The sequence below is a fragment of the Podarcis gaigeae genome, assembly GCF_964106915.1.
Source record: "Podarcis gaigeae genome assembly, chromosome: 5".
Classification (NCBI taxonomy): domain Eukaryota; kingdom Metazoa; phylum Chordata; class Lepidosauria; order Squamata; family Lacertidae; genus Podarcis; species Podarcis gaigeae.
In genome coordinates this window covers 59,033,623-59,057,114 of record NC_139681.1, presented here as the reverse complement: position 1 = coordinate 59,057,114, position 23,492 = coordinate 59,033,623, and the positions used below count along the sequence as shown (strand labels likewise).

At 45.4% G+C, this 23,492-nt stretch overlaps 2 protein-coding genes across 2 annotated transcripts in view; one reads left to right on the top strand and one right to left on the bottom strand.

The window, feature by feature from the left end:
• PGAM1 (phosphoglycerate mutase 1) overlaps positions 1 to 19,900 on the bottom strand; it is a 152,485-nt gene extending 132,585 nt beyond the window's left edge. The window contains exon 1 of the mRNA XM_083738052.1: positions 19,881 to 19,900. Coding sequence (XP_083594178.1) covers positions 19,881 to 19,885 — 5 coding nt within the window. The 5' untranslated portion in view covers positions 19,886 to 19,900. The remainder of the gene's footprint in view (positions 1 to 19,880) is intronic.
• The window catches only part of SLIT1 (slit guidance ligand 1), a 127,036-nt gene that overhangs the window by 64,752 nt on the left and 38,792 nt on the right, over positions 1 to 23,492 (top strand). Inside the window, exons 5-6 of the mRNA XM_083737927.1 lie at positions 21,618 to 21,689; positions 22,126 to 22,197. Coding sequence (XP_083594053.1) covers positions 21,618 to 21,689; positions 22,126 to 22,197 — 144 coding nt within the window. The remainder of the gene's footprint in view (positions 1 to 21,617; positions 21,690 to 22,125; positions 22,198 to 23,492) is intronic.

Sequence of the window (23,492 nt, the reverse complement as noted above, 5' to 3'; positions counted from 1 at the left end):
CAGCTGGAGGACCAAAGGTCCCCCACGCCTGGCCTATGGATTCTTATCAGCCACCAGAGGTAGAGCCTATAGTTTCCAGGTTCCTACCACCAATGTGAGGCCCCAGAATTGCTGAGTTATTAACTTCCTGGTGAGTACCAGGATGGCACTGGGGCATTTGTTTCATTTCTGATACATTTTGGATAGAGGGAGAGGAGTTGGACCTGTCCTCAGTGCACACTCATGCGCTGACCATGTTTCCAGCAGGCTGCGCTCAAAATCTCACTGCTCTGCTCCGTACATAACCATGAATTCCAGAATCTAAACCAACCTTTGTGGTTCTTGAAATGTGTGTAAATGTTATGGTTGTTTAAAAATGCAGTAGATGGTAAATATTTAAACGTGAAGTGTCCCTGGTTCCCCAAAGTGTGTAGAAACTGGTAGCTGAAAGCAGTTCTGCCTCCCTAAACTCAGCAATATGTAGATAAGCAAAGGAGACATGTGTGTTCTGGAGGCAGCGGGAGAATTGAGGTTGGCCCTGAAGACAGGCCTCATTAGAATATTATTTTCGAAGTGACAGTATATATGCATGTCTGAAATGGGATGTGAGCATTGGGGGAAAGGTATTGTCTGCCATGTTTTCACTGCAGGGTATTGTAGCAGCTTCGTGAAATGCCTACCAGAATATTTTGATCATTTTTCCACGATCAGTTATGGTCAGCAAACTTTTTCAGCAGGGGGCCAGTCCACTGTCCCTCAGACCTTGGGGGGGGGGGCAGACTATATTTTTGGGGGGAGGGGAAGAACGAATTCCTATGCCCCACAAATAACCCAAAGATGCATTTTAAATAAAAGCACACATTCTATACATGTAAAAACACGCTGATTCCCAGACTGTCTGCGGGCCGGATTTAGAAGGTGATTGGGCCAGATCCGGCCCCCGGGCATTAGTTTGCCTACCCATGAGTTATGCTATATAGAGTTACATTATGGTAATTGGAGGTGGGATGGTATACTCAAGCTTTGTGGGGGAAAATAACCTTGCTTATGTATATTATCTGGACAAAGGTATGAAAGGAAAAAAGACATAATTTATTATTGCTTTGATAATTGCCTTCTATGCAATCATCTCAAGGCGATGTACAGTAGTAAAAAAGACATGACCCAGCCACTTTCAAATGTCACACAATGGAACTCAGTGGCACAACCCTATGGCCTTGGGAGGGCATCCCAGGAGTCATAGACCGGATATCCTGTCTGGCAGTGCTCTGAAGTGAGATCTGGTGTCAGATCCCCCATCCCTGATGCCACTGAAGCCGTGGCCTAACTGATGTTGGTGTTTTCATGGTTCAACTTTGATGTGACTGGAGCCAATTGGCTACTTTGAATAAGCAAGAAGCAAGTGTAAATGGAGGTGCCTATTCTGAATTGGTTTGGACGTGTTTGTCTTTACTGAGATGGAATGAAAATGTGGGGACATTTCCTAGCAAGGAGAGTCCAGTCCAATAGGGATCTGAAGCAGTGGGATTTGGGCCTTAGTACTCTGCATTCTGGGATGCGGGTGGCACTGTGGTCTAAACCACAGAGCCTAGGGCTTGCCAATCAGAAGGTCAGCGGTTCGAATCCCCACGATGGGGTGAGCTCCCATTGCTCGGTCCCTGCTCCTGCAAACCTAGCAGTTGAAAAGCACATCAAAGTGCAAGTAGATAAATAGGTACCGCTCCAATGGGAAGGCGTTTCCATGCGCTGCTCTGGTTCGCCAGAAGCAGCTTAGTCATGCTGGCCACATGACCTGGAAGCTGTCTGCGGACAAACGTTGGCTCCCTTGGCCAATAAAGCGAGAGGAGCACCGCAACTCCAGAGTCGTCCGCAACTGGACTTAACGGTCAAGGGTCCTTTTTACAGTACTAATATTGCTGTGCTTTTGTGAATGTATCTGCATGGTCAGAAGTTTGAGGATTTTAGTCCCTGTTGCCTGTACAACCTGGGAAGGGGAGCTGCGTTTGCTCTTTCCCCGCCAACTGGGCCACCCTTAGACCATCCTCATGGATAGTATTGGCCTTCCTCCATTCCTGCCCTTTTGGTCTATTGCAGATATTATATGAGCCTTACGGAGAAAGACCATGTCATACACACCGTTCTGTACAATACTCAGGGCACCACTGATAAATGTATAAAGGTTGTTATAGTTAACGACTGTGACAATTGCTCCCTGAGGCTATTCCACCACTCGCTTCTGCTTTGCTGTGCTGGAGCAAAGGTGACTGCAGGCTTTGACTACATGCAATGCTGTTGAATTTAATGGTGCATTTCCTATTAAAAATCTTATACAGGAGATTGGCCTGGATAGCCATTAATTGCAGTGTGTGGTGGGGTGAGGGGGCAGCTGGAGCCCAGAGCAAACTGCAATCTCCGGCAGCAAAAAGAAGGAAAACTGCAAGAGATTGATTGCAGCGCAAAGGCCAGAGAGCCTAATTCTTTCCTCATCCCCATCCGCCATCACCCCCCTTTTCTTCAGTCTCACTCTGCCTCAAATCTGGCAGGCAGCACAGGGCAAGACTATTCCAATATTGACTTTGAAGTGTGAATTTCAAACCCTTGTGGCCTTTTTATTATCTCGCCTGGGCCTGACAAGGAGAGCGAAGAAGTGCCGAGAGATGAAACAGCTTAGCTTTTCAAAGGCTGCCACTTCCAGGTTCACTTCCACAGCCCTATCACTTTGCAGGCAATTACACTGCATTCTTTCTCAGCACTGATTCTCTGCTCTCTGCTGAAAAGCCAGGCTAGAAGGGTAATAAGGAGGGGGTACCTCTCCTACCTCCCACTCCCCCACCAACCTCACTGATGCTTCTGCCTTGCTTCCCTCAGTGCAGCTTTCTGCTACAAAATTTTGGAACTAGAGTGGGCAAAAGCATCGCCACATGTGCGTATATTGCCTGTTTGCATGTCTGAACTATGAGGTGAGTGATAACCCAAGAGGTCCTTTTGTGTACCAGGCAACAGTATACCTACAGTGGTTTCATGTGCCACCTCTGTCTTGCTAGGCTAAAAGACAACCGCCTGTGCTCTCTGAGCTGCACTCACAGCTCCTTCCTTGCTGTGCCTCAGAGAATAGTCATGCAGCGCTTGAGGCCAGGAATCAAACTCCAAGCAGTTTACTGTGTTTGCTTAGCTCACTGGGCTGTGTCAGGGCTACAACACTGTGTGTGTGTGTGTGTGTGTGTGTGTGTGTGTGTGTGTGCAATGTGATGTGATGTGGTAGCGTTTCGAGCTGATCACTTTCTGTCCCTTGATGAATCTCCAACCCTAATAAATGGCTGCAAGAAGGCAGATGGGGCCCTGCTTCCTGTCTGAAAAGAGAGATGTATGAAGATTGCTCACCCAGCCAAAAAGACACGCTTTCCTTGCCGCAGTGTCAGTGGACAAGGGGCTAGTTTGCTGAGCCTGCCGTATCTAACGCAGTGTCAGAAATGCCTTGAGATCCTTGCAATATTTAATTAGCATACAGCTCTCTGAGCGCCAGGCAGGAAATGTGTTTGCTAATTAGACATTGTTGATTTCATACCCAGGAACATAATGAATGCCTGGCGGGTGCCCAAAGCAGAATCCCTTCCTCATTTCTATGCATGTATTCCACTTCCTACCAGCTGGGTCTTGCATGTCTGTGGGGCTGGTGTGCATTCACACTGGGCACCTTATAGTAACATCTTATGGTGATGCGAGAACACCAAGTATTCCTAGGTCGTGACGTGGAACTTCCCTTCTTCTCACCCAAAGTGGACACTAAGAAATGAACTTTTAATGAGAGAGAATTAAAGTGGCAAAAGTGTACAATACATGCACATCAATACAGTATTTAAAGGAGTTAAAAGAAATGAGAAATTTTGCCTATGAATCAGGGCATCTCCCCAGTTACAACATCAGCTTGTTCTGTGAAGGAGTGAGTGATCTATAAAGAGAACTCAACTAAAACTACAATTTCCAGAGTTCCTTTGATAAAATGATAACTTGACCAGTTTGGTTGAAGTAGAGGTGTGTGTGTGTGTCCTTAGTCTTTTTGTTTTCACACTGCACCCCCACACACATTTTCACACCTTATGTGCATTGGCTGTAGGGTGCTGGAATCATGAACCTATAGTCCTCCAGATATAGTTGCACCATAAACCCTGAACCCTGGTCATGCTGGCTGGGGCTGATGGGAGTTGGGAATTCCACAGCTACTGAATGCCCACAGAATGGCCTATCCCTGATCTGAGGCCCATTTCAAACAAAAATGTTTGTCTACATTGAAAGCACACGTTGCATGTACCCTAAGAACATACCACTGATCTATTTAATCCAGCATTCTGCTCCACTGCTACTGCCTTGACATTCTTGTTGATTTCTTATGGCAATTATATGCAAGTTGCTTTGGTGAGGAAAAATATAAATAAATAAATTTCCACAGCAACCAACTAGATGCCTCTAGGAAGCCACAAACAACATGTGAGGGCAACAGTCTACATTGCTCTTCCCTCCCTGCCACTGATACTCACTGACTTGTTGTCTCTTATTGCCACATATATGCAGTCGTCACATGTCTTTACAAGGGTTGCATTCTTTTTCCTAGATGGAAGTGCTGTTGGTGCTGAAATCATTTCATGTTTGAAGCAATCCTAGCCCCCCACCCCCCGAGTGTTGGATTCATCAGAGTCCTTCAGATACAGTATTTAGATCATATCTGTGCTGCAGATGACCTTTCTTCTGTGTCATGGGTTTGCATTGCTTGCCATATATTTGTTAGCTGCCTGTCTGCTTTTTCCATTGCTCCCATGTTGAATGCAGAGTTCTTCTTTACTTCCATGCCTGTTGGGGTGTTTGATATCCCAACAGGCATGGAACAGAATACAGAGTACAGAATAGAGATGTCCTCTATTAATTCCTGTGGTGTCTTGCACACATGGGGAACTGGGCAGCCCCTGTTGAAGCAACCACTAAATGTGACTATGAAATGGGCTCATCTAGCTTTCCTGGTCTTTTCCTGCTGCTCTTCACTGGAACTACTTGTAGAATGATTATTGCAAAGCAATAAGAAGGGATCAGGAGCAGTTTTTGTGACATGAGCAAGGCATTTTTGTGTGGTTATTGTAGCTCAGGAAATGTCTAAAGTGATATGTGTGTCTCATAGCAAGCCGTAGTGGGGAAAGCAGAGTAAGGGCTTACATGGAAGTGTTTTGATCATTGTTTGGTTAACTAAAGGCTGGTCGCTGTCTGGCTGTCTGGGTGGCAGAGACCCGGGCACTGACTGGACATGCTAATACCAAGGTCTGAACTGCTGCTACCTACCCTATGACTGGAGGCTATGATACTAGTCTCAAAGAAATGATGCTGTGCCTGCCAACTGCTGTCTGCTTGGCAGGAGATGCGATGCCAGCTCTTATTCAAATGCCTAGTGCCAGTTCCTTGGGATGCTGGTAACATGCGCTACAATTATTTGGAGAAAGACATCGCTGGCCTCCTCTCTTTCTAGGAAGCCATTCATGTTCCACGTGACTGCATTTGGGAAGCTGCAGTTTTTGAGCAGCAGTTGGGAAGGAGTGCTTAATTTTTCCACTAAAAAAATCCTTCCCTTAGCTTTCTTTTCCCCCTGTAGAGTTTCCAGATCATGAAAGCTGCCAAGCAGAGAAGAACATAAGCACCCTGATGCCTTTGCTCAAAATTGCTGCTGTGCATTTAATAAAGCAGTTGTTACGTGCATTTGCATGTAATGTATAATTTGCCCTTTTGTTAGTACAGGAACTGGCTGACAGCCTAGTTGTGAAAGTAGAGAGTTGGTCCTGATGTGCTTGTGTCCTCTTCATCTTTGATTGTCCCCATTTCTTTATGTACCTGGGATGATAATAGAGAAGGAAGGAACTTTGGGAGATGTTTATCGTGAAGGAAGAAACTCTTGTATCCAACTATCTAATTGCTCCTGTCCTCTGACACTCACTCCGAAACAGTCCCTCAGGACTCTGAAGACGAGAAACACATGGAGAATAAAGGCATTGTAGGAGACACTTTCTGCAGCAGGACACGCTTTTGTTTCTTTTGATACCTGACCTCTTAACACTGATTTCAGAAGTTCTAAGCAGTGTCCCCTGCAACCCCTCTCTGCACCCAAGCAATTACCTAGACACTTATCGTGTGTGTGTGTGTGTGTGTGTGTGTGTGTAAGTGTGGTTGATTTGGCACACATTTTCTCCGTGCAGGTTTTTGCACCCAGGGCCCCACCATTCAGAAATCTCATTCCTCACTTTCATCTTGGCTGTGGGAAGGCAGGGAGCCGATAATGAGGAAGGAGTATAAATGTCAACAGAAAACCAGCTCCAGTCAAAACTGATAAAAATAAACCCACCAGGCTTTCATTTCTCAGGATATTCATTCTAAGAAGGTGTCTCTTCCATTGGGTCCTAGAGATTCTCAGTGCAATCTCTGGTTTTTGTGCAAATGAAGACTTCCTTTAAAAAAAATTGAGCTGACTTCCATTGGTGGGAATGCAGAAGGTGAATGGAGTCTTTCCTTAAACTGCATGATATGCATAGATTGTGTGCTAATCAGAAACTCCTAACACGTAAAACATTTGTCTGGAGTGTTTTAATCAGAGGTGGGATATGAGTAAAGCAATGAAGGTTACCATTTTAATAGCAAGGCCTCTCTTTCACATTTATAGTGCATTTCAGTTCTCTCTCTTTAAAGTGTCACTGTCCCAACCATTGTATGATGTGAGGGATCATAAAAGGAACTGTCCCCGCAAGGTGAAGGAGGACAAAGGTATCTGATGCAGGTCTTCTTGTTCTCAGGTTACATTGTCAGGTTGCTGCACACCATACAGCTGATTCAGGCTACAAATAGAGCTACCCACCAATCTTTGTTGTTGCTGATAAGAAACTGTATTGTGTTGCATCCTGCACTCAACTCCCCCCACCCTGCAACGCCCTCCATCTGACACACACACACACACACACACACACACACACACACACACACTGCTGCCAATGTCCAAAAGCCACAAATTCCTAATTATAACACCCATTAACTCCTCCTCCCCATCTTCCTAGCCAAATTTAAATTCTGCTTTCATGATGTTGAGAAACCTGATTCCACTGACCCAGCCATCCCACAGGCCCCACTTATTTCCTCCTTGGGTGTACTTGAAAATGCACTTGTCGTCTACAGCCTTAACAATTCAATAGTTTGAAAAGGAGGCCTTTTCAAATGTGGGGCCATCATATACATGAGAATTTAAACATGACCAAAATTTCTCATGTTTAATTTATGTGACTAAATTAGCAATTTATGGACAGAATTCGCAGTTTCTGAACTCATTTGTACAAAATATGCATTCTGGTAATTTTTATTAATGCCCTGAAAAACCCTGAGCTTTGTGCTCAGTCCGTAATAACATATTGTAAGATAAGAATGACATAGGCTTGCAGTGAAAGATATTGTGGTCTTCTGTTGCTGTGTGATCTGATGTTGCAAGTGTAGTCACAGAATTGCATGAGTGGGACCTGTATCCTGCTCCTCCTGTTCACTCTTCCAGCCAGCCAGCCAGTGCCACAATAACCCAATCCATTCCCCCTCCCACCCAGTTTCCCACCCTCCATTTCACCTGCTTAATAGTAAGTCAGCATTCTGCGGTTACTGAGCACTCTCTTACTTATTGGGCTTTTGTAGGGGAAGGATTCTCCACCACCACAGGGTTTTTCCCTTGAAGATATTGGGGGGTGTACTTTCGCAAACCATAGGATTCAGCCAAACCTGTATAACACACTGAATAGATTATAAAGTGAGTGTTGCAGGCCTGTGCCTCTCTGCCTCTTAGTGGGCTGACTGCAGAATCCCAGTACAAACAGGACTCAATTCTCAGCTTGGCTTAGCTTTATCTTCACCTTTCTCAGATCTGCACAGGTGAGAATGCCCACTTCACACTTATTAGTGAAGTAAAGCCATCGCAGTGGGAGTAAAATGAACTCTGAGCACAACACCATCCCTGAAAAGCCCCCTGTGGGAACTAGCACCAGCACAGAAGAAAGAGACCATAGCTTTCTCATTTTCACCTTGGATGAGTGTCTATAAAAACAAGGAGCTCCATGCTGACAGGGATATGCCTAGTGCCAGCTATCCAATCCGGCTGGAAGAAGAGACAATGATGAAACTTATTATGCATAACCGCAGAGTGCAAAGTTATTTGGTCTTCTTGAGACACAGTGCCTCCTGGAGTCCTTTCTGGAGCAGTGCAGGTTATCACTTCCCCTTTGATGGCGAAGGTCAGGCAAATGAGGATTCTGTTAGGTGCAAAGCCTTCCAGGCCTAAGGCATGATCCATAGCACTGAATCTAGGGGTGCTTCCAGATGGGAGCCTTCTATCAAAAGTGGGTGGTTCAGATTCCATTTGTGCATGTTAGGCACTGTAGCTTCCACACATTCCTCTTTTTGTCCCAAAGTCATGGATAGCAATTGATATTCTGCTGTTGCTGTCTATACCAGTGGGTGGTGCTTCATGGGATATATCTGGGCTCTTGCGCTTTTTTGTCACTCTCCTCCATTACTCCACCACACCCTCTACAGATTTCTGTTTTGGGCATTCACATAGGTATTTCTGAATCTGTGCATTGTCCCTTAGAGAAAAAAAAATCTGCAGGAAGTGTGTAAGAGCCCAACAGCCAAAAGTTTAGTTACCACGTTTCACAATGGGCAAAATGAAGTGAGGGAGGGCAATATCAATTTTCCTGTGTTTGTTTATTAATTTTTAATACTGCAGTCTTATGCAAGAGTGAAAATTACCTGACTAAAGCTTGCACAAGACTGACAAAGGGGGATTGTTGCGAAAGACTTATCATCGTCATCATTATTATTATTGAAAGCCGAATGTATGTACTGCCATTCTAGCCTCCAAGGTACCAATTCCCCACATGTACTGTGTGGGGATCATGACAGAATGCCTCCTCTAACTGGGTTGTTAACATTCAAGAGTGCTTTCAGCATGCAGCAACTGATGGAAATATCATTTGGGCCACCAGAAACAAAATGACTATTCTGTTCAGGTGAAGAGCAGATGGAAGTAAGGGGGTGTAGTGCTAAAGTCTGCTTACGAAAACAGCACCGTTAATGTGACAAACTGTCCACCTAAACAACAACAAACACATGAATGAGCTTACACACCAGTGAATAGCCTGCTGGATCAGACCAATAGTCTATCCAATCCAGGAGCAGTGGTGTAGCGTGGGGGGTGCAGGGGGGCCCGGCCGCACCGGGTGCAACATCTGGGGGTTAGGGTTAGGGGGCGCAAATCCACGGGTTAGGGGGCGCAAATCCACGGGTTAGGGGGCGCAAATCCACGGGTTAGGGGGCACAAATTACTTGCCTTGCCCCGGGTGCTGACAACCCACGCTACGCCACTGTCCAGAAGCCTTTTCTTACAGTGACCAGCCAGATGCCAAAGGGAAGCTCAAAACAGGACTTTCCCCACTTGCGATTCCCAGCAGCCGCCAGTAACAATGATGGAAGATATAGAACAGGTTATTTTTTTACTTGTAGGATTTTATGTGATAGTGTAAAAAAATAATGTATGAGTTGGTATTTTAATGATTACAGCTTTATGTGGACATCACACAAAAAAGACTTGTATGCATGACAGTACCCTTTTCACAATAAACTCCTGTCTGGAAGCACCCTGTATTGCCAAACAGGCTTCACTACAACAAGCGATCTGCTTATCTCCAATGGGAGGTGCTGTGTTCACCTCTCCTGAACCAGAAATGGATAGACAGAAACACATGGATGGATTGAGATATGTAGAAAGTCATTTACGCCCAAACAAAGAGAGTGAGAGAGATCTTGATATCCATGATGACTCAGAACCATAATTAAATGGCTGTTCCCAAGATATTTAGATAAGGGGGGTAATTAGTTAATTAGCAACAACACCAATCAGAGGCAGAAAGCACAGCAACTCTGGGAATCATCCGCCCCCTTTTTCCCATAGTGAGCACTTCCCAGAGTGGAAGCCTTTTTCAGTCCCTTGGTGATGGTGGTCCACCTAGGGCTTGGTTGTGCCAAGTGACCACCAAGCGCTGGGCTTTGGAGCCGCATTGTCTGGGATCCCAACAGGAGCGTGTCCTTCAAAAAACCTTATTCCAAGTAGATCTTCATGATTAGAAGAATACAATTTACTGGGATGGTGGTGCGGAAGAGAAGGCAACAGTTCTATGAATCATATTTCCCTTGCTAACCTTGCATCACGTGAGCAAGATGAAACCAGTCCCTGGTAAACCATATTTCTTTTAGTAAGACACCTTTTAAGATATTTGACAATGCCTCTTGTCCCCATCTCTTCCGGTCCTATTTCCCCTTTATATGTTGTGCATTCTGTAAACCCTTTATTTGTCCTTGTTTCTTTAGTATGAATCCTTTCCAGTTTGTTTGTATCTTTATAATGTGGTGGCCAGAAGTGGGTAAAAAAAACCCCCACAAAAAACAATTGAGTCAGCAGCTGTGGCCGCTTGGCAGTGGGAGCCAAATTGTCACAGCGCAGTGCAAGCTGCTGGGGCTGCAGAGTCAGGGGCGTAATGAGATCTTAATAGTGCAATTACAGCCCATTGATTTACTCAGCACATAATTGGCAGTGGCAGCAGCTGCCCAGTAATGGATGGCTGTGATTATTGGCAGTGAGGAGTCAGGAAAGACAGCGCTGAATTTTTGAGGGGCCATGGCTCAAGCGCATGCTTTGCATACAGAAGGTCCTGAACACAGAATCAGCTAAAGGGTTTCAGGAAGCAGGCTGGGAACGACCTCTTTCTGAGATCCTGAAGAGCACTGCTGGCCAAGATTATGAAATGCTGAGCTAGGCAGACCAATGGGTAAGACTGTTTCATATGTGCCCGTGTGGCACAGTAGTTCGAGTGTTGGAATAGGACCTGGGAGGCCAGGGTTCAAACCCCCAGTCCCCATGAAACTCTTTGGGTAACCTTGGACTATTCACAGTATCTTAGGCAGCCCACCCCGCAGGACTGTTGTGAGGGTAAATTGGGGAGGAAGAAACCATGTACACCACCTTGAGCTCCTTGGAGGTGTAAGTGCAAGATATAAATATATTAACATACGGGGAGAAAAGTGGTAGCAGTGGTGGAAGTCATATGCTGGTAACAGCTTATGTTGAGAAATGCTGCAAGAGGAGCAGTAGGTGGAAAGGAAAATTAGGGTGTTTTTTCAGGTGCATCAAATGGGCTCACTACTTCCTCTCTCTCAATCACTCACCGGTGACACTTTTTGTTCTAGCTTTGGATGCACGAGGAAGGATACATGGCAGATGGAATCTAGATGGGGCAGATCCACTGCAGGATAGTTCATGTACCACTGTAGGTGTCACCTCTGTTACCCTGGCCCCAAGTGCAAGGATGGCTCCTTACAAACACTACAATAAAGAGCAGTACGTTAGCAGTACCACTTTTGTTTAGGAGGTGGCACGTTGGTTTTCTGTCACAGCTGCATTGAAATTCTGGATTTCTCCATTGATTTCTGTAAGTAGCTCTCATTTGTGCCCTGGGGAGAAAACGAGAAATGATTGAAACCAGGAACTGCTCTGTCTGCTAATTTTATAAATCTTGTGATCCAGACAGTTTGCAATGAGTCACCTGTCTCAATGGCCCTGGTAGGACATGTCCACTCACATTGCCTCTCTTGGCAAGATGAAAAAACAGAGGGACAAGGTGCATTGGGCTTTGTTGAGAATGTAGTGAGAAAACTTCTTGGCACTGTGGCAGGTCATGAGAAGCCAATGGTTTAAATGTTATCCTTAATGAAAAATGAGATCCTGGTGAGCAAGAGGGCAGACTTTAGGTACTCTTCATTCAAACATCCCTGAAAGACCTGGTGGCAGCCACATCCACAGCCTATGCTTCACGTTTCACACCACACATAGTTGAGCAGGCCTGTGAATTTCTGAAAATCCATGTTGAGAAGTAACACAGAAATTTTGAAAGCAAGTTATCCTCTCTGAGGTTTTCATCCCTAATGAAGGTGCTAATTGCCCTATTGATTTCCATTAGAACATGGCACTCTTCTTAGGTCTCACATTTACCATTCTGACAGCTCCTGCTCCTTCATAATATGGTCAATAACCATAGTCCCTAACAGCAGTACTGTGTTTGGAGAAGTGAAACTCATTGTTTATTCACCTGGAATTTAGTTAGTGGCTGTACATGCAGTCAGGGTCAGGGAGGTGGATAAAGTTCCTGAAAAGAATTTCAGACATTCCTTATATTGGATTAAACCTGTCATGCAGCACTGCCTAGCTGTGACATTTCTTATGGGTCACAGAACCTAAAGTGCTTCTTCTTTCCCCTGCAGCTAGTATTGGACTTTTTCCCCACCCATTGTACTGGGTGTTCTTAAGACCTTGGTACAATAAGCAGCATGCAAACACGTCTTGGTCTTGCCTCAGAAGCACAAGGTGCAGAGGCTTCCTATTTTCTTTGCATCTCTGTCACATCTGAAGCTGCTCTGTACAGCTTCTGGTATTGTGCAATCCAGTCGCCCTATTTGCTGTTCCTTCACGGAACACACGGCGGGGTGGGTGGGTGTTGTATATAGTTAGTGATCTCTTGAGTTCTGTTATTTTGGAAGCAAATCAAGTGTGTTTCTGACCATTTCAAATTACAGAGAAAACTTAATATGTAGGGTTTTATCAAATCTGGCAACCAGGAAATGGGAGAATATGTGAAACCCATCCAATTCCTTGCAGTATCCTGTCTGCCAGGAAGCCCTGAATTGATTAGAATCGTGATCAAAGGGCTTGTTGTGAATGTCTTCCTCTACAAATTCCAGAGCCAGTATTGTCTATGCTCAGTCTGGATGTTTGAAGTTTGCCTCTAAGCCTGACACTGTAAAACATAGCTGTCCTTGGGTCAGAAAACAGCAACAACAAACCAAATTAATATACAAAACGCTGTCTCAAAACACAAAGACAGAATTGCAAGATGAGAAGGGTTTCTCTCACCCACCCTTCTGGCACAGGCCAGGGAATTTCCTCTTGTTAACACTAAGCCCATTCTATTTTTTTATTATTAAAAAAAACCCTTGTCTTTGGCTACACGTGTCACCTCTAGGAAAGCTCCTGGTTTTGCTTTGCAACCTAGGAGTGATGGTAAATGCATCCCTTCCCTGGGCAGCTTATTCCAGTGCTTAATCCAATTCATAACCATTGTTGTTCCCAAGTGGGATGTGTCATGCTTCACCTCCCAGCTGTCAGTTCTTGTTGTGCTTCCTTTGCTCTTTAGTGCTCAATTTCTTCTCCCTGGGAAGGTATCTGCCAATGCACTAATTCCATTGCACCCTTCTCTTTAAGACATTAAACAGATTTGAACCCTTATTGTCTGTGACTCTCAGGCTCTCTCATCTAATTTCTAGATGGAGCAGTGATGGCGGGCGGGGGGGGAGGGGGAGGGGGGATACATGGGTGAAGGTCTGAGGATCCTTCCCTGATATTCCATCCCACAGAGATTGAATTGGCCAGAGTATCTCATTTGCATGCAGGGGGCTAAATACATTTCAGCTTTCCAGTCACAGCGGGAGAGGAAGGAGGCAACTGCTGCTGCAGTAAATTGCATTTGAATTTACAAGTACCTGCCTGCTGGCCTGCAGTTTTGAATGTGTTTTGGGGGGAGACAGAGGGAGATTACTTTTTTAAAAGGCCCATTCAGAACACTGTGATGCTTAAAATCCTTTGGGGGGGGGGTTTCTTTCTTTCTACCTTTAAAGTGTTGCCATGTCTGTGTTGTCAGTCCGATACAATGAGTAGCATCTTTAATATGCCCTCCAAGAGCCTGCCACCCCATGGCAGGCCAGAACAAAACAACTGGTGTTGATTCTATGCTATCCAGTGTGCTTTGTGCAATCTGCTATCCAGTGTGCTTTGTGCAATGTTCTTAACCCACAGGTGTAGATTCCTGCTTTGAATCTAAATAAGTGTGTCAAAGGGGAGCGGAGTTGCAAGTGTGCTTCCCTTTGGCACAAGTGCAGGGTATTCCCCTGGGAAATGCGATCCATTTTCACCACCCGCTGGCTGTCGGCTGATCCTACCTGTCTCCTGGCTGTTGTCTGCATGCCTCCAGCAGGCACAGCAAGGCCAGCAGCTGTGGAAGCGTCACTCCCAGGGGCTGGATCCAAGGCCACTTTGGTTCTAATTACTGCCCACAAGCAACAGGGAGGCATGGTGGGCGAGGTGTTTGAAGGATGCATGCTGTGTTGGTGGTGCTGGCGACCAGCTTGGTGGGAGTGGCTGTGGTGCCATTTAAAATCTAGTGGGCCTTCTTGGCCCCATAGGAGTTTCTTCTGCTCCCAACCCTGGCAAGATGCAGCTGGAGTCTAGTGCACCACAGGACATCACAGACTGCCAGGACAGGGATGGCTGGGATAGGGACAGATCTGGAAGGCTCTGGAGGTGTGGCAGCAGATGTCAGAGCAGCTTTCAAGCTGGGCCCAGTGCGCCATAGGTCTGTGGGCCACCATGTTCAGTCCCAGAAAACCTCTGTTTGCCAGGAAAGGCTAGGCTTAGCAGCAGCAGTCGATTGCAGCTGTGCTTAGGACTTATGTGACATGGATAAATTAAAGCAAAAACACTTCTCAGGAAGCCTGCCTAGTGAATGTCACACCAACAACCTTTCATCTGTAGAACCTGCACTTGGCTGAAGGGTTAATGCCATTTAACTTATAGCACGGTGGCGTGAGAGAGCCCAGCACTTAGCTATGTAGTCTCCAGAGGAAAATGAGGCCGACAGTAGAATCTAATAAGGAATCAGAAGATCTGAACGGAGCAAAGGAGATAACTAGAAGGCGATAAAGAGAGGTGGAAATGGAGGTGGGAGTGAGAGAGAAAGACACAGTCACTTGCACACAGACAATCACTTTGGCAGTCTGGAAGTTTTTAGAAGCTGAACATCAGGAATGCAGTTGTTGGTATCTCCTCGCTTGTTAGCAAGAGAACTGTGTCCAGGCACTGTGGTGGCTGTTTAGAAAGGGTGGTGTAAAGGGGCAAAAGATTTGTTTTTTAAAACTTCCATGCCATCCCTATAAATCTGTAAGGTTGCTTATCTCTTCTGAATTCAATGTTTCCACAGAGAATGGGCTGGGCATGATTTTATTTATATACTTGCTAGCTGATATTTCTGGACAAGGTGGCATACAAATAAAAGTTTGCAAAATATCAACAAAATTGCAACCTTCAATCCTTGTTAAAAATCAATCAACATACTGAGATTGTCAGTTAAAACACTTTTCACAGCACTAGCAACCTACAATCCAAGCCAGAAGGCATTGATCAATAACAGGCTAAGCAGGAGATATGTATTTAAAGACTTCCAAATAGCTTAATGAATGGCAGCCCTTTCTGGACCCTCTGGAAGGGCATTGCAAAGCTGTGGGGCCACTACAGAAAAGGTCCTCCCTCTCACGGCCACCAACCTCACTGATGTAGGAGGTGGGTGCATGATGAGAGCCACCACTGCACATCTTGGTGTGTGGGCTGCCTGATGATGGGTGCAGGTGGTCCCCCAAACCATTTAAGACTTTAAAGATGAAAGCTAGCCATTTAAATTCAAATCAGAAATGTCACAGTAGCCAGTGTGGCTGGTATGGTAAAGATATTACTGAAGCTGACATTCTTATCCCTATCAAAACTTAAGTTTCAAAGGGTTAGGGTTAGGGTGCAGATAAGGCTGCAGTTGGCATATCAGCCAAAGAATGCACCCCTATCTACCAGCACCACCTGAGCTTACATAGGTCACACCAAGTCCAGGAGTGCTTCCGAACTGTGTACCCAGTCTTTCAGGGGAGCGCCACCCCATTGAGAACCAGCTCCAAACCTCTGGAAGGTCAGTCTCCCATCCCACAGGACCTCTGTATTTCTTTGATTCAGCCTCAGTTGGCTAGACCTCCTCCTTCCCAGTGTGACAAGCTAAGGAACCTCTCTTGGGTTGGAAGATAGAAAAGAGAGATAGAGTTGAGTGTCACCAACATACAGCATGCAGCAGACACAATCCAGGCATGACAAACTGGCAGATCCTTCCTCTGTGGGTGCAATATATATGTGCCTCATACCTCCTTATGGTATGGATGGAAGCGGGGAGTCTGGGGAGCAAATCCTGCACTGCAGGTTGATTATCTCCCCGCTGGTGACTGGGCAATGAAGACAGGATTTTCCATGGCATGGCTAAAGGCTGGGCAAGATGGTCTGGAGCAGTAGGAAGCAATTACCATCCCGCTGAGCCAAACCCTAATCCCCTCAAACAGCACGGAGGGGCTGGCAAGCCAAACACGCCTCAATCAGGTTAAAGTGTGAAGTTGGGATTAGCCAAGAGAATGAGAGCCTCATAATACCATTGCACCCCCTGCTTGCACCAGGCTCAGCCTGGCCCATAGGGCAGGAGATTAAGTGCTTGGCTTGTCTGCCTGAGTGGGCTCCCCACTGGGAAAGCTGTGTCCTATGGATGTCAGACAGTTTGGCTTTACTTACTTGCTGAGTGCTGGCCAGGATCTCGCACTGGGAGGCCTCGCTGGCTCCCACAATCGAGGCACCAATCCCAGCGAGGGATCCCTCCAAGTGGCTCATCTCCAAGGCACACAGGGGAGGAGGGATGGCTGAGGCGAAGACCAAAGAGAGGGTGCAATGTTGAGGGTGCAGGCTAGCCGGGAAAACTCTCGGTGTCATGATTTGTTTGGTGATGGGATGCGACCACAACTGAAACTGGAAATTGGGTCAGATTGCCCTGGAGAGGCTGGTGGTCATGCCTGTTTTAAAGGAGTCATTGGGTGAAAGAGATGAGCTAACCTTTTCTAAACTAAATGCAGAGATAATTAAAGGAAATCAGCATGTTTTCTGGACAAAATAGTTTAAGTCTTTGCACATCATGTTGTATCAGGAAATATAAACAATGAGGGTGACTTGGGGGTCTGTTGAAATTATTTGCAGTAGAATGGAAGAGATTCTTGGAACACCCTTGTCCAAACGGAGCATTCCCATCACATGTGGAAACCCACCCACCCGTGTTTATTGCCTATTTAACATTGAGCAGCCAAAAGTAACGTAAGCACTTTAGTTTTATGAACCTCATATTCTATTTGTGTTGCTATTAAAGGGCATTTAGTTCATAGTCAGATGAAGAGCCTGGGAGATATTTGCCCTGCTGTGTAGTCCTACCAGAATTTGCATTGCTTGAAACATACTTTGTTGTATGCATACTGGTTATGGGGTCTCCTAGTTTTCACTCACTAAGAGATGATCCTTCATTCTGTAATAAGGCTGCTTTTCTTGGGGGTCTTGATTTATCTGACTCAGCATAAATGGAGGGATGGCAGGATAGTGCAAGTACTGGTCAGAACGTTCCTCTAAAGCCAGACAAAGCTGTTGCTACAAGCTGTCATTCATCAAGACTGGAGCAATTTGTGTCTGGGAAACTGGCAGCTTAATGTTCCTTGGAGTTACTGTGATACTGAATGAAAACAGGTTCATACGTGAACAGGGAGAGAACAGGGTGATTTTCTCCATTATTTCCACTCACCTCTAGGGCAGCTGCCTCCCTGAAGAGAGGAGTGTGAATATGAACTCTCCAAAGGCAGGGAGGGTGGATGCTTACATTACTCCAAACTATGCTTTGGCTCAACATCTGTGCAGTAGGTTGCGAGTCCTATTGATTAGGGACAGACCAGACCATGGAGAAGAAAAGATCCAAAAGTGAATAAAAATAGCGATAGAATCAGTCACTGTGAAGAGCTGGTGGACTCCAACCAAGTCATTTGTAGTAACAAAGACAGAAAGATTTGAAGTTCCTAATAATCTCTAATATTCCCAGATTTTTAATTCTGAGCGTGAAGCGATTGGAACTCCTACTTTCTGAAGAACTATGGTTTTAAAAACTTTCAATATGACACAGAATGTGGAGTTGTCTAGAACTCTGAAAGTCCTCATTAGATGGGAATGTTATTTGTGCTTTGGCATTTTCACAAGGGCCTGGTTGTTCTAACAGTTTTGTGATCATGCACTCTTTCAGAGGAGAAATGTTGGCTCCCTGTTCCCAAAGGTTCTTTCCTTGGATTTTCAAGTGCCTCTGGCCAAATGCACCCAATGGATGTTTTATAGGATTGTGTGAATGGGGGCTGGTTCATATACAATGCTAATTCATTATTTATTAGACAATGGTTTATTAAGCCATGGCTTAGTGTTGTGTGTGAACCCAGTCCAGCCGCTTCATTGATGGTTTATGGTCACTTGTTAAACAAGGTTTGTAGTTTTAACCTTCGTTAAAATTACCCACAGCTTAGTTCTGTATGTGAACTTAGACCTCTGTCTTAAATATGGTTAAGGAGCTATTGTGCCCCAAAAGCTACAGATCTGCAGTTGAAAAGTGGCAAAAAAATTGAAACTGCTGTTAAGGATCAGTTGCTCTTGCTGATGCTTTTAACCATTCGGTGGCATAATAAGCTAAGGCTTAAGTGGAAGCCTGACAGGCACCACAGCTTTAACTATGGTTTGTTTTTTAACTATGGTTAATGTTAAACATCACATGTGAACCAGACCTATGAGACGCTAGAAACAATTCCCCTTAGGGAACAGTGGCGTAGCGTGGGGGGTGCAGGGAGGGCCAGCCGCACCGGGCGCAACATCTGGGGGTTAGGGTTAGGGGGCGCAAATCCACGGGTTAAGGGGCGCAAATTACTTGCCTTGCCCCGGGTGCTGACAACCCACGCTATGCCACTGTTAGGGAATAAGGTTAACAAACACTTCTCACTAGCTAGTTGTCAAAAATTGCCATTAAGGTGATGGTGATCCTGAAAGAAATTTAGAAAAGTAATAGTGGAGCCTGGATTTTCTTTTCTTTTTTAAATTGCCTAGGTAAATAGATCCATATATCAAAGGCAGATGGTGTGGTGGGGCAGTGATGCTCACCTCCCAATAGCTGAATTTTTGTTGCTGCTTACCAGGTGGTGTGGTCCAAACCCCAGATTGGCTCCAAAGCAGTACAGTAGCACCAGGTTGGCACAGCTGATGTGATTGCACCATGTCAGCCTCCTCACTGCCTCACCCCTCCCAGTTGGCAGCAGCAATTGAACTGTTGAAAGGTCCCACCATGGTCTCTGCTGCTGCTGCTGCTACATAGAGATTGGTGAGGGATCCCATCACATGAAAACCCTAGTGCTATTTTTAGCACCTCCTAATAGTAAATTGGCTCTTTATAGCATACACCATTCACATGTGGAATAAACTTAATGGATAGATAAATAAATGTGTCAATCTTTGGAAGTGTTTTGGTCGCCCCCAACATTCACATATTACCAGGAAGTTGTCAATCCTCTGATAACCCCACAGTGCCTGGGTTAGAGAGATGTTTCAGAGATGAATTGGAGAGGAATACGAAGATGAACATGTTCTCAGCTCTAAGCCTTTTCATCTCATGCTCCTTAGAAAAGGAGTACAGTCATTAAAAAAAAAATTAAAAAATGGATGTACCATGCTATATTACAAGCAAAAAACCACACCTTGTTTTGATGAGTTGGAAGAGCCGCAAAAAGATTCCATTGAGCACATGGATTGATAATATGGACAGATTAGCTACATATGAACGATTTGTATGTCGACGCAAATTAAGAATGGATAAATATGAAGAAATCTGGAATGAATATTTAAGTGATAAGGTGGATAGTGGAGGGAAGTGGGGGCGGAGAGAGAGGTGGGAAAATATTGTTAAAAGGGGGCAGTCATAGGTATATCAGTGTATTTAAATATGAATTGTCAAATTGTGTTATTATTGTTATTATGGTTTTTGTTGTAGTTTTTTGTGGTTGTTTGTATCGAAAAAACGATTAAATAATTTTTAAAAAAATACCTCATATTGCGCTTGCTTCAGGTTGAGCGTTTTCAGGTTGCGTCCCGCAGCAACCCGGAAGTACCAGAAAGGGCTACTTCGGGGTTTCGCCACTCGCGCATGCGCAGACACTCAAAATGACGTCACACGCATGTGCAGAAGCAGCCAATTGCGACCCACGCACGCTCAGATGCGGGATGCATTCTGCTCGGGTTGCGAACGGGGCTCCGGAACAGATCCTGTTCACAACCAGAGGTACCACTGTAGTGGGATCTTGGGGTGTGGGCCAGAGGGAGGGAGGCTGAAGAAAGTTGCTTCCAAAACACATCCTCTGAGAGAAACATGGCTCTGCGGGCAAAAGTTGCACAGCCGCTGCCTGTAGCGACATGAGGGTCCAGTCTAAAGGAGTGTTGGACACTCATTATAAACAGTGGAGGCTTTTTAATGATGCAACTTAGCTGGAGAAGTTGGTTGTTAGCAGAAGTGTGGAGAAGAAACCAGGATGTCCTGCACACTTCCTTTCCCCAACGCTATGTGCCAAGTTTGAGGAGCTGCTGTTCTGTCTCAAAGGTAACAGATTGAAGAGGTGACATCAGTCAGCAATGAAAGAGCTTCTGCTGCCCTCTCCTGGTTAGGATTGAGCTGTATTGTGGCAAGCCTACTTTCTTCCTGCTCTTAGATTGCAGCTGTTATTTTCAAAAAAGGTTTGCAGGGGTGGTGGAGCAGGCTGTGTGTTTGTGTCCACAATAGCGTGTGTGCACATGTGTGTGTGTGTTAGTCTCATGATACAGAAATTTATCAGAAGGCACCTCACTGATAAGCATGAGCCATTACAGGCTTGCACGAAACAATTTGGAAGTTAGGAAATGGCAGCAAGGCAATTAAAAACCATCACAGCTTGTGCTCTTTTAAGTTTCCACTCAGGAACTCTGTGTGTGTGTGTGTGTGTGTGTGTGTGTGTGTGTGTGTGTGTTTGTGTGATGCATAGAATTGCCAAGTATATTTGTTAATAAATCAGCAGTCACTGGGCATTTCTGTTCTGAGGATGCCTCTACTCCCAGGGTTGGGAAAGGCAAGTGTCAACTGTCCACTCCTTTCTCCCAGCCCCTTCATGACTCTTGGTGAGATACAAGGGGCCAGCAGGGATACTGGATGAGGCATGCTGTGGAATGAAGAGCTGGAAGAGGTTTTGCATCTGATAATACCGAGGTGTGACTCACCTTGTTTCTTGCATGCAGATGCCAGAGACTGGAATATGCATCTTCATTGTCCATTAGGTTACCTCCTTTGCTATTTTTAAAATGGACTACTGGGTTGCTTTTGTACCTTGCCATAAATCAGGTGGACACTGGATGTTTGAAAACATGCATTCTTATTTAAATTGCTTAGGGTATTCAAACCACAATCAGTCATCTCATCTTGCTGCCATGACAGAAATGGCATGAGATGAACCATTCATTATATGAACGGGGCACAGAATATAATGCTTTTTGCTGTGCCAGTGTCCTGGGGGGTGTTTGGTGAAAAGAGCAGTATTTTGGGCCACACACAGCACCTCTTCAGTGCCAGAGCTCAACTCTGGTGCATATAAAACAATAAGGGTGGTCATGCATCTGAGCATGTGCAGAATATTTCTTCATTGCTGCTTAGTATTCCCCTGCTAGTCCTCATAACCTGATGCCTCACTACCTTGCCAACCCCCCCGTACTTCATTGTCGCTCCACTGACAGATGGCTCTCTTAAAATTATCATCTGCAGGGACTTGAGCGAGAACCTCCTTCTGGCTGTTCCCAGGAAGGCGTTTCGTGGAGCTACTGATCTCAAGAACCTGTGAGTGACCAGGCCCAGCAGGGCAGTGGATAGGGAAGCACAGCATGCCACATTGGCCTGGAGAGATTGGCATTATGTTTCATGCATGCACATATTGAGGTCATAGGGCTAGCAACTGTGTAGAGGAAGATCTCAAAAGTTCCTTCTACAACAGCAAATACTAATAGGATAATAGCAGTGGGAACGTGTCCCACAGATACAATGCAGTGCCTGTTGTGCCCCAAATCATATTTCCCACCCACCCATACCTATCCCTCTCCTCCTCTTGGCTACTTGCCATTCTCCAGTGCTACTTATGCGTACCACAAAGTCCTCCAGCATTTCTTCTCCTTTCATTGAGTGCAGCAGATTGGTCTTTGTGTCAAGATTCCTAGATATTGGTGTGCCAGCACAGCTATTGAGAACAGGTATATTAATCTCCTCTTTCATCACTCAGACAACTGGACAAGAACCACATCAGCTGCATTGAGGAAGGGGCCTTCCGTGCTCTCCGTGGCCTGGAAGTTTTGTAAGTGTCTCTGGAGGGCTCTGTATAAGGTTTGTCCCATCGGGCTGGATGGAGAGCCTGCCTAGAGAAGCATGACTGTGGTAGAATCCAGCTCAGTTGATGGGAGGGTGGCCTGGAAGCACCCTGGGGTTAGGGCTAACTCTTCACAAGAAACAGTGCCCACCCCTAAATGTGGGCAAAGAGTCTGTTTTTCTCTATAGCTTTATCACTGGTGTATGATCTGCTGGCTCAGGTGGCCATAGCCTTCTCCCCTTCAACACCCTACTCCTGGCCACTATTCATTTGTAGGCACCAGGCCACATCAGAAATGTTTTTAACTTAGAGTGTTATATCCTGAGATTCCCACCCATGCTGGTAACATACAGGGTCCAGGTAGCATTCCTTCTCCCCAGAAGGATGGAGGTCTTTTGGTATTACACCGATTCTGTATCAGTTGCAGTGCTTCCCAGCAGAACTGAAAGTGCTATTTTCCACCTTTAGAGCCCTCATTGGTTTGGGGCTAAGTTATTAGAAGGAGAAGCTGTGCCTGTATGAACCTACCTTTGCTTTAAGGTGGATATCAGAAGCCCTACTTGTTGGCCTGCATTTGAGATCATTTAGATTGGTGGGAACCAGGAACCAGGGCCTTCTCAGTGGTGGCCCCTACTTTATGGGATACCCTCCCTTTAGCTTCAGTATTTAATTTGTTTTGAACTGTTTTTAATGTTGAATTTTAAATTGTTTTCAAAGGGCGGGTGATAAATCAATACAACAACAACAGTAATAATTAGTAATAATTGCCCTACCATATTACTATGCAATTGTGCATAGGATTGTAGCTTAAGAGGGTTTTTAAAATCCCAGTGGTGAAAACAAAGCAAAACAAATAACATTATACCTGGTCTGGTTTCAAAAGTGATCAAGTGACAACCCAAAGCCCAGTAGCTCCCCTTGTGCAAACCACTGGAGCCTGGTCCTGAGCTTACTAATGTCAGCGGGGCCTTCCTCCCAAGCTTGAGGGGAGCGTTGGGTCAGATGAAGGTAATATGCATGCAATCCCGGGGAAGCTGGCCTATTAGTCAATGTAAATTTTCTTGCTAAGATGGGTCCTAAAATTCACCTGTTGATCTGTCATTCTAAGATCCTCTGTTGTAGGGGTGTGTTAGAACTGGCCCTTGCTTCTCCCATGCTGAAAATGATTTTGAAAATAAGATGTGCTATCAATCTGAGAAGTGTCACGTGCCACTCTGTGAACGTTGTTTGTTTGTGTGTACACTGCACACACAGCCAGATGAAAGGACAAGATGTTTCTCTCC